At 36.0% G+C, this 11804-nt stretch overlaps 1 protein-coding gene and 1 pseudogene across 1 annotated transcript in view; one reads left to right on the forward strand and one right to left on the reverse strand.

The window, feature by feature from the left end:
* Window positions 1-5980: 5980 nt before the first annotated feature.
* Window positions 5981-7799, reverse strand: LOC107663365 (uncharacterized; annotated as a pseudogene).
* A 1915-nt stretch (window positions 7800-9714) lies between these two features.
* The window catches only part of LOC107663415 (zinc finger HIT domain-containing protein 1-like), a 14013-nt gene continuing 11923 nt past the window's right edge, over window positions 9715-11804 (forward strand). Inside the window, exons 1-3 of the mRNA XM_016453650.1 lie at window positions 9715-9843; window positions 10047-10217; window positions 10353-10432. Of these exons, the coding sequence (XP_016309136.1) occupies window positions 9822-9843; window positions 10047-10217; window positions 10353-10432 (273 nt within the window). The 5' untranslated portion in view covers window positions 9715-9821. The remainder of the gene's footprint in view (window positions 9844-10046; window positions 10218-10352; window positions 10433-11804) is intronic.

Genomic DNA, 11804 nt, shown 5'->3' on the forward strand with positions numbered 1-11804 from the left:
TAGCCTGTACTATTTTGGGAAATCCCTTTGAATCCCATGTCAAAAATGACATCATCCTTAGCTGGCATAATGTTGCCCTTCATACCAACCCTAAACTGAAGAACTAACTAAAAATGTGTGTGTGTGTGTGTGTGTGTGTGTGTGTGTGTGTGTGTGTTTAAATAATATTTGACATATGGATGTTTCAATACAATGAAACATGTATGAACCATTCTTCTTCTTCGTCATCATCTTCTTTTTAAAAGGGCACTTTATTCTGTGTTATTGTGTAATTTTTCCTGTATATTACCATAAACCTTTTGCTAAAAACAGTCTAAAACAGTCAGCCACCAACAAGAAGTAGAACCCTTTTCAGTCAGCCTGATAAGTGGCCTGATATACAGCTAGTGTTGATAACCTAGCGACTTAGCTACTGCCAGGTAGCCTACTGGCCATCGTGGGCCAGTCGAGTAGTGGGGCAGATCACAGAAGCGAGGGAGACCTCCCCCATAATAGGCGCTTATACAGTGCATGCGAAACTGTAAAAAGCAATGGAAGAAATGTACATATTTATTTTAAAAACCATATAACCCTGGTAATGAGGACCACGTTTTTACTTGTTGTGACCACCATCTTACTAATAAGCTATAGTCAGTTAAATTGTGGATTCTAGGCAAGAATTATAGTAAATGTCATTAGGACAAAGGTCATGATAATTTAACAGAATAGCTTTAATAGCTTCTTTCTCTTTTAATGTTTAGTTATTATGAATTTTAATTGAAGTAAAATGTTAATTCAATAAGAGCCTGATTAAAAAATAAATATCAATGTTTTACATAAGTTAGGTGTTAACTATTCACAAACGTTCAAGTTTTTAAAGGGACAGTTCACCCAAAAATGAAAATCGTCATCATTAACTCACCATCATGTCACTCTAAACCTGTATGAAATTCTTTCTTCTGTGGAACATAAATCATTTCATTTGAGAAATTGAAAAGAGTTTTGTCCACACAGTAGAAATCAATGGTAACCAAAATGTTTTGGAAACATTCTACAAAATATCTTCTTTTGTGTTCCACAGAAGAAAGTAGGCTACGTCATACGGTTTGGAACAACATGAGGGTGAGAAAATGATGACCGAATTTAATAGCAGTACATTTTCTGCATTCTAGCTCAAAATCAATGCTTCTATGTGACAAAAAAACGCATTATTCGTTGCATTTGCAGTGCGTTCAGCAATATTATCATTACCCAGCAAAACACATCTCTTTCTGATGACAGTAGATTCAGTTGAGCCTGTGTACTGTGTCAGAGAAAAACTACAAAATATACTTTTTCAGTGTATTTTTGTGTATGACATCAATCATATAGCGACATTTAGCAACTTTTCAAGCAGGCAGCTGCTTTCCATTAAAAGGACTTGGCAACCGTGTATACAGCACTGCACCATCAGCGAGTAGCCTACTAGGAAATGTCTGATCACCAAATGCTGTAATTTGAAAAATATTTAGAATAGAAATCAAGGTACTTCTTTAACTGAAGAAAAAATTACTTTTGATTTCACTATCCTTACATCTTTAATATGGTGGTGACATGGTAAGGAAGTTTCAGTATTACTCAGCAAAGTCTCCATCCTGCACTTGCCTAATTTGGAGACATATGCCAGCTAGAAATGTATGTCCGTGTCTACATGGGGTTATGGGTTTCCCCTTATTTTCACTTTCTTTCACTCAAAAATGTAGCCTGTACTTCAACAACTGATAATGGAAAATTAAGGGGGTTTCTCTGCCTTTTGCATTGCAGCATTTACTGCTGCGAGTCATTAAAAAGCACTTTTTAAAATCCAGACTTTTTCAGTATTAACTTTCTCTCCATTTTTTATAATGTAACCTTATTATTAACTTTTTTAAATTCTTCAGGAAAAATAACAAACCAAAGCAAATTACCCTAAATCTGTTGTCTGCTCTGAATATTGTTCATAAAAAGGGAGATACTGTATGTCACAAATGAATGCAAAGCACACTGAGATCACCTTTATTCATCATACAAGTAGAGGACTTACACAAGACCGATAAACAGGCACTGCATCAGAGTTATAATTGCACCCACATTGATATATTCTGAGCAATAATCAGTAGGACAGGAAACTTAATGCAAGGTCTTTCTGTGTTTGCTGCTGCATTTTGATAACATGCAGCCACGTGAGACTTCCTCTAGAGCTAAGCACTTCTGAGAAATGCTCTGCTTTATACTAAACAGGCAGTATACATTTCAGAGAGAGAGAGAGAGAGCTCCAAACATATACACGGCAGTTATATACACATTTGTTTTTATTTGTAAAAAATATATTATTAATATAATTACAGTTATTATAGTGTTCAAGACAGAAGTGTCTCCCATTAAAGTACTGTGCTTTAATACATTTCATTACTTACTTTTTGAATGCATAGTCAAGTGAAACTGATAATGTATTTCATATCTGATTCTCAGATGGAAAAGTACTACATGACATGCGCTTGACGTGATCTCAATAATTCCTTTTTTCACAGCATACTCATAATTGGGAGAATAGGGTAAAGTGAGAACTTGAAGAAAACTTTTGGTCAAACTTTGGTTTAATTGTTTAATTTTTGTCTTGCTATATCGTTTATTGTTCGCTACTGTGTTGCTATTCTAGTCTGGCCATTTCCTGAAGAAGAAAAAAATCCGATCTATATGATGCAATGAATGAAACCATTTTTTGATTACCCAACGTTTAATGGTGTTTTTCTCTTATTCAAATTATAAATGATATAACTAAACAAATTAATAAATATTTAGGTGAAGCTGTGCTCTTGAATTTTTCATCACATCATCCTATGCAGTGTGGTGAATTATTATTGCTCATTATTGTCTATAGGCTGTTTTAGTCATTTAAATAACATGGGTTATCTTAATATATTGATTAATGACATTGTATTATAATATTAAACCACCCAAATATTTAGGCTACTACCCTCTAATTACCGTTGTCAGTGCAGACTTTTTTTTTTTTTTTAGCTTAGTCTACTGATCATTATGGATTAGTGTAGCCTGCATTAAAAAGTCTTGAACATAAAACAACAAGATAAAAATATAGTTTGTGACTAGACATAATCATTTCATGACTCTATACACTTCTTTGTGAAGACAGTGGCATAATACCTTGAAATAATATGTTCTTTAGCCATATAAATTCAGTAGTCATGTGCATGGGTAAAATGTACCCGTTGGCGCTTTTAGGTATACAGCGACCCCTGGCGGTTCTAGTGTTAAAGATTTGGTTGCTGATTTCACAGGCAGATCCATGGATCAGGACATCGGCTCTATGCTTGATTCCTAGTGCGGGCTTTTGTTTGTTTCTGCTAAGAGAAGACAGAATTAATAGTACATTTTTTCCTAGCATTTATTTCAGTTAGAGACTGTCTCACTGCACAGGCCTGAGGTTTATAGCTTTAAACTCAATAAAATATTAAGGAAACATATATTTGTATGCTGACCTTTTTTTTGAATGACGTTAAGAATTTACTTCTTGGTCAATTTTGACCCTGGATTCAGACATTTCTGCAATGCTCCTCTCTTCAGAGATACACTTCACAAACAAGACACAAAGAACATAGGCAGTTATTTGATATCTAAGACAAAGCATTTATGTGTAGACAAAAATATAGTGCTTAGCCTACACAATTTCCAGTCTTTTAAGGACTTGAAGGGATGATTTCAACCTTCTCGATTGCCTTTCAAGAGATTTTATTCACTCCTCTATCAGCACAAATGCATCTGCCCTTCATAGGCAGTGTAGCCTGAAAAAACCCCAGTGTTAATTTCAGATCAGTTTTAGAATTCATATTTGAAAATATCCCACAACAAACATAAAACATTATTTCGATAATGAGAGCGAGCTCACCTTTCACCTCCACCACAAGGAGACAGACAAGAACAATAAAAGCCGTTTTCATTTTGTTTTGATCTTGTATAATCTCTTAAATGTCTGGATGGATGATATTATGAATAATGGGATTTTAGCAACTCTATTTTTATACTGCCACAATCTGGCCACTCAGGTGATTGTTTTTCTTTTTGTTTCATTAGAGTTTCCTTCATTTGTACCAAGAAATTGAAGCCTTTATATGTAAAGAGAAGCTCTGTCACAAGGCAATTGTTTTTAAATGCATTAGAAACAAAATCTTTCTGTTTATAGTTTCAGAACAGGCCTTTTCAGCAACCTTTTTTTAAGACATTAATGTTTCCGCAGAAATGGTCTCTGATAATTCACATAACCCACTGATTAATTCTGGTATGCTTCAATTTTAATCACATAATGCTCATAATGTGATATTTTTACAAAGATGCTTTAAAGAGAATGTGGACCTTCAATACAAGAACAACAAAAAACTGTGTTCTCAGGTGAGGAAACATAATTCATACAGAGCTCATTTACCCAAAGTGAAATATCCTTCTTCATTTTTTGATTGTGTCGTTTCAAACTCAGGGCCATAAACACTATGAATAATGTGTGAAGGATATTTAAGAGCTTCAGTGGGGGAGAACATTTTCGGTGAAGAACTATTCAAATAGTCTGTTCCTCACACAGCACACCAGTCATATGGACTACTTAAGAGATTTTCATGTTTTGGAGCATGACATGATCCCTTTTACTTTAATTATATACATTGAAAAAACTTCTCATTTTGTGTTGTACAGAAGAAATAATGTCATATGAGTTTGGATCGACATGAATATGTGAGTAAATTATGATCCAAATAAACTCGACCATCATCCACCATTTTAAAGACTCACTATCTTCTGATGTCTTTTTCTGTTTAATAAATGCCTCATAATTTCTGATCACATCGTCAGTAATCCAAATTACATGTTGAAGATTTTGCAGTTGTACTTTAATGTATTTCCTATCTTCTCCTCTGTGCACCTGTTTAGATTTTGCAATAGCTATCTCAATCTGAGTTTAGGACAGTATACAGAAACCACTTCGCTCTCCATTTCCTGCCACTGTCTTCTTTACCTTCTTCAGCAGTTCTGAAACCTGAGATCTAATGTTTTATTTTTTCCAACCTTATGTTTTATTGTTACCAAATTCTGATTTAGCATGTCTAATTATCTGAAAGCATAAAAACAAGTTTCAGTTATTCTTACAATAGCCTTATGATTTTTGGCTCAGAAATTCTGTGTTGTGTATTTACATCTTTAAGGCATAAAATATTAATTTAATCTATCTTTTAAGTAATGAAAATTAAACTAATTTTATTTTTTGGAAAATAAAGGCCATTTAATATTACAATTAAAACATTGAAGAAATATTGTATGATTATTCCTTAAAAATAAGGTTTTAATCATTTTAGTAGTAGTAGTAGCAGCCTATTACCTACATTCTACTGAACAATAGTAATATATTTCTGCCGCAATGCCTTCAAGTTAAACCGTTAACTTTTATTTTGACGGGTTGCCGTGAATACCTTTACATTTCTGTGTGTATATGATATGATGATAGTTTTACTCAAATGAAACGGTCAAATGCTCATGAAGTGACTCTCAGAGCAGTTCTGGAGATGTTGTTCATGTATTTATGTCCTCCTTTAGTGAGACAGCAGATGCTAAAATCACAGCAAGCCCACGTCTGCGCCATTCATTAACAGAGACACGAAGAATTCATATTTAAATAGTCGTTTTGCGGCTTAATATTTACAAATACTAGTGGGAGTGGGAGTGTGCTCACTTGTGTGTGCACGCACGTGTGTGTGTGTGTGTATGGAGACCGAAATGACATGACATCGTGTAAATAAGATAAATAACATAAGGCTATTTAGTTTGTTTAATAAAAGAACAAGGTATAGACCTGTTCTATCGGAAAGGTAACTTTAAATGACTTCTGTTGTGATCTGGCGCTATAGAGAAAATATAATTAAATAAAATTAACTTGACCTTCAAGGGGAGCGGGGGTTGCCCCCCTAATATAATGGCAGGGGAAACACTGAACTGATTTCTAAGTTTTGTCTGGAGGTCATGGTATTGGATGTCCTGCTTTTGTTATTCATCCTTAACAGTGAAAAGGATTATGACCTTCTCCCAAGCAGCTCTCCTCAAAAACCATCTAAAATTTATTCACTATATCTTCTCTTCAAAAAACTGCATTCCTGGTATGACTAGTAGTAAAGCGTAAGGTCCACGAGAAGACAGACACATACAGAATTGTATTTTTTGTTTAATTTCCTCTGTGGAGAGCCAAGAGCTAAACCAGTTAGCACTGTTGATCACAGCCTGCTCCCTGTCCACCACTCCAGTATCTACTGTGATCTTCATCAGGGGGGCTGGAGAGGCATCTCACCGACTCTCCTCTCTGCCAAATATCATGTGTTCTACTGCAGTCTTCTCAGGCACAGACATGCCCAGCAGGACAAGTATCAGTTCTGATGCAATAATTAGATCACTTTCATCTAGAAAAAAATGGAATGATTAGGTGTTTAAGGCAAAGTCATTATGATATCAAAATGAAGGCAATTAACTTTCTTTTATAAATTACACACTTCACATAATAATTGAAAATACAGTATATATAGAATACAATAAAAAAAAATCATACTCACTGGAAGTATATATCTTTTCTTTTTCTTGTGTGTCCTGTTGTGTCAGAAAAGAATGATTCATAAGATATTTATTTAATGGAACATACAGTAAATGCTCTGAATTACTTTACCATCATTTTCCATTCTGTAAAATCCTGTAACTGGGATGTTTCACTTGACTGAACACAGACACTTGATTAGTACACATTATGAAATGTGCAATATGACCCTGGTTAGTTTAGTTTGTCCACATATCTGTTTATTATAACAAAGCACTGCTTATAGAAACTAACTAACTGCTGTGTATATGTTTGGAGCTAATATACAGCAATTATTTAATGCAGAGTAGGCTCTCTCTAAATAAGCATGAAGTACATTATCAAAAGTTTTGTAATGTTAATGATGACATTTTTGCACTTAAATTTTCTATTTATTTAGATAAAAATGAATTCATTACATTTACTGTTTAATATGTATCTTTTATGCTGAAGGACTGGATACCTGTGGCTGCAGCCATTGATGGATTCTGGTCAGAGCTTCTCCATTCTTCACACAATTCAGGAATCCTTCATCCGCTTTGAACAGATAGTCGACTGTGAGTGTATTCACCCTGCTCACAAATCTGCTGTTGTCTGGCACAAACTTCTCTGGGTCAAATGTGTGATGAAGCACCATGAAAACAGCTGGTTTAGACTCTGTTAATAGTTGTTATAAGTAATAATTGTTCAAATGAATACAATAACTTGAGATCATTAAATAATAGTATATAACACAACAGCACATTACCTGAGAGAGTGTTAAGTTCATTTAGTGCAGCATCAATGTCAGTTCCTGTCCTTGAAACAATAAAGCAGAAAACCAAAATGGCATCACACTCCTCCACGGTGAGCACCTTTAGACCTGATATTTGTTGAAAGATATTTGTTATGATGTCCTCTTTAGGCTTGAATGTCTTCCCAGGTGAAAGGATGACATTTTTTTTCCTTCAAGAGGAAGAAAACTATTGGTTAAGGTAATATAACTTAATTCATATAAGTCATAGTCATCTCATCCTAAAAGTCTTACATGTTTATATATTTTCCCCCAATCTAATTAGAAACAGAGTCTTTAGAAAAAAGCACAGAAACTCTACAGTTATTATTACCAGTAAATCGTAGGACGTTGGTCTTTTGGTTCTTCAATGAAGTTCACATCACTGTCTGTCTTAGGTTTATGATCCATTTCAAGTTTAGTTCTGAAATTGACAGTAGGCCTACACACATCATGATTGTTCTAAACATGTAGTGTTTGTTAGCTAGCCTTTATATCGCAATATTTTACATTTTCATAGTCTGGGTCTTGGACAAGGTAAAAACATTAAAATATACTCAAAAATTATTCATGTGATTTAATTATGCGACGTCATTGAAGATGAATAGCGTATTTTCATGAAAAAATGTCCACTAGATGTCGCTACACTATCATGAAATATTGCCTTTTTAACAGTCCAAATATCAGCAAAGACAAAATACAAGCGCTTATGTAGTGCAGAATTACATTGTTGCGTTTGTATAAAGCTAATAGTATTACATAGCTTACAATACTATTCAAATATTTGTTGTACTTTAATGAATGAAAAAGAATTTGAGGTACAATAATAAAGTAACCGAATTTATCTTTTGTGAGAATCCATATACTATTATAACACATGATAACTTATTAGCTACTATATTTATTACTGTAGAGTCTATTTAATAGCAAAAAGTAGACTACAAAATACACAAACCTGTGAGCACCTGCTTGACCCAAGTTTACTCTTCTGATAAGGTTTTATTTATCCATAAACACAATTTCAATTGGTGTTTAACTCATCCCACTTGTAAAATCAAATAAACACATTCATAAATAATAGCCAATGTAAAGTTCATTCGAATCTTTCAGCGGGATATTTAAAAGTCATGAAAATACATGAAGGACATACATAATTGTTTCTTGCTGTGTTTACAGTATCTTCACAAGGCTGAGATTGTTGCATTGAAGGCCAGTTGGGGCCCCCTAGTGGGCTTCGATAAGAATAGGTCGAGAACTAACGGTTTCTAATAAATAATCCTGCAGTACCGGAGACTGCAGTTTCAGGACTGCATTTTTAGGACCCTTTTTTTTGTGACAGCGCCACCTAGCCAATTCTACTGCTATTTCAGACCGGATTCAGCCTCTGGTACTGCGGGAGGATCATTAGCCAGACGATCATTGCACAGCAGCTCGCTAGAAGTCAGTAGTGCACAAGCGCACAATTGAGAACCACCACAAATCAACAGAAGAAAAAGACTGGTTCTTCTCATTTTAAACTTCCGGGCAATCAATATATGAAGTTGAAAGGTGGTCAGTAGATTGGGGGGATTGAAGTTTTCAGTATCAAAGACTCAATATATGGTTTTTACAAAGAAAAAAGAAAATGGAACAAATGACTCTGAAATTATGATCAATTGTTAGAAAGAGTGACAGAGTTCAAATATCTTGGATTAATTTTTGATGAGAAATTAACTTGGAGGAGACATTAAGAAAATTGAAAACAAATGCAAAGGAGTAATAAATTGCATGACTTCGATAGCTAAGTATGGATGGGGAGCAAGAAAAACTGCACTGTTACATGTATACCAAGCCATACATTCTAGTATAGATTATGGGTGTGCAGTACAGGGGCGGGTCTAAAGGGGTGGCACGTTGTGGCACGATCAGAGAATTCGGGTACATTTAAAATCTCACGCGCTGCCGCTTATGTCATACAGTAATCGGCAGCGCCGCTTGAAGTAGAACACACCTACTCACTGTCTGGTTCACTGCCAATCATTTCCCGTTTATTTACGACGCCATTGGATTAGAGTGCTGTCAATTTCACAACTCAAACAGGAGAAGCGTGATTTCGCAGGCTGCAGACCACGTCTCTGTTTAAGACGAAAATAAGTTTAAGGTGAAGTGACAAATTGTCTGTATATTCTACAGAATTAACTGCTATAATAGTAGGATTGCAATGGGTATAGAACAGATTAAGCCAAATAAGACTGTAATTTGCTCAGATTCTTTATCAGCTCTTAAAAGTATAATGTCTACAAAAACTGACAGAGAAGACCATTACCATTTTTTTTTTGACAGCAATACAGATTCATCACCCATGAGCGTAATATATACAGTAGGTGGCGGTAAAACTCCTAAGGAGTGAACGGCCATTAAACAAAAAGAAGAAGAAGTAGTAAACTTCCGGGCATGGCGGAGAAGAAAATAGCCGGTAAGTGTGCTTTCCATTTAAACTTCTGTAGCCTATCCTTAGGCTGATAAGGCAAAAAATAAATTAATTAATCGCAATGGTTGTCAATCTGTTTCCAACCCTAAATATGCGGCAAAACATGTAAACAGTTTTGCCATGCATTGCTATTTTCTGATCATGTAAATCCAGCTGTAGTTCACATTCGGACGACTTGTCCTCCTCAGTCCGCTCGCAGGATCCCAACCAGCGGCGCGTGCTGGACAGCGCGACGCGCCAGCGCCGTTTAACCCGCCAGCTCGAGGCTCTCGAGAAAGACAACTTCCAGGACGACCCTCACGCGAGCCTCCCGCAGCTCGTCAAGCGGCTGCCGCAGTTCGACGAGAGCAACGAATCCGGTAACGAATCGAGTCGTTGTTATGCATCAGTCCCTATCTTTTTGCTCGCATTAAATCCTTCTTTGCGAACTGTAACCGACTCTGACAGTTGTGTTGTCTGTATTGTTCACGCCTGATGAATTTTGATTTTTCAAGGCAAGCGGAGGAAGAAGACGAGGGGTGATCATTTTAAACAGAGGTTCCGCAAAAACTTCCAGACTCTTCTGGAGGAGGAGGTAACGCACCTGTCACTCACTAGTACTGCGTGCTGAGAAACATCCAGAGGGAAACTCTCGCACACTTTTCTTGGGTGAATGTCATGAAACGTTAAAAACAGCATGACGCATTTAGAAAAAACAATAACATAAAAAAACATAATCCTTTAAGACCATTAAAATATTATTTTTGACAGTTAAGCACAATTCTCGTTACTGTTATTCTGAAAAGGCTGTGATTTAAAGTGTAAAGTACTCGTACTCATAATTAGGGCTGCACAATTAATCGAAATTAAATCGCAAAGGCAATAAATCGCGATTAGGCAGAAACTGCGATTGTCATGTGTATCTTTCAGTGAAGCTCAGTTCTGTGATCAGTAGTAAATCTCCATACGAAGGTCAGAGACCGCTCTCGAGCTGAAAATCCAAATATGCCCCGAAGAAGAAATGCAGGAAATGCCTATGCTGCAGCTGAATAAACAGAAGATTTAACTGCTTTCATTGATTCAACGTGACTAATAAACACACGACTACGGCAATATATGGTTTATCAGAGGTCTTATTATAATTTTCATCATAATAAAGTATATCTATAATGAAATGCTAATCAACATAGTCATTATCACTGCTTAGAATACAATTAAATATTGTGTGCCTTAATTATTCTGTTTAAGAAGCTACATCATATCGCAAAAGGATATATTTCAAACACTGGAATGACGTTATGAAGTGAGTTTGGAGTAAAAACATGTTATTAAATGTGGTATTTTCACGTGCTCTCAGATGGAGCAGCATTTACTACACAGAGCCGTCCGTATTTCTCTATGCAAAATCAGGTTCATAATAGCAGACGATATAATCGTAGGATTATGAAATCGACGAAATCGTTCGCGATAATGACAGCTTTGCGTATGTTCTCAGTGAACTAAGGCTCTGTGTAGTAAATGCTGCTCCATCTGAGAGCATGTGAAAATACAGAACCGGCAAAATGTGCATGACAATTGCGATTATCGTGCAGCCCTACTCATAATTAATGTTAATACTGTTAATACTAGGATTGATCGGCTACCGATCACTATCGGCCGATAATCACATTGGGATGTTTGATCGGCGGTCTCTGATCTCAAAAAAACGATCTCAAGCTGACGACGCGCCTGCCGTGAGAGGTTTGGCACGACATGCAGCAGCACCGTCTCAGTCTCTGTCCGGCGCGGGTGAAATAATGCTTAAGTTGAGGTACTCGCCTTTATATCTCTTCATTAAATAACTTATAAAGTAATTTGAAAACCTTGTGTGAGACGTAATTTCACAAACAGCGTGAGTGAATCACCGTGCCGCTCTCTCTCTCTCTCTCTCTCTCTCTCTCTCTCTCTCTCTCTCTCTCTCTCTCTCT

Source organism: Sinocyclocheilus anshuiensis, unplaced genomic scaffold (genome assembly GCF_001515605.1).
Source record: "Sinocyclocheilus anshuiensis isolate Anshui unplaced genomic scaffold, SAMN03320099.WGS_v1.1 scaffold1531, whole genome shotgun sequence".
NCBI classification, from domain to species: Eukaryota; Metazoa; Chordata; class Actinopteri; order Cypriniformes; family Cyprinidae; genus Sinocyclocheilus; species Sinocyclocheilus anshuiensis.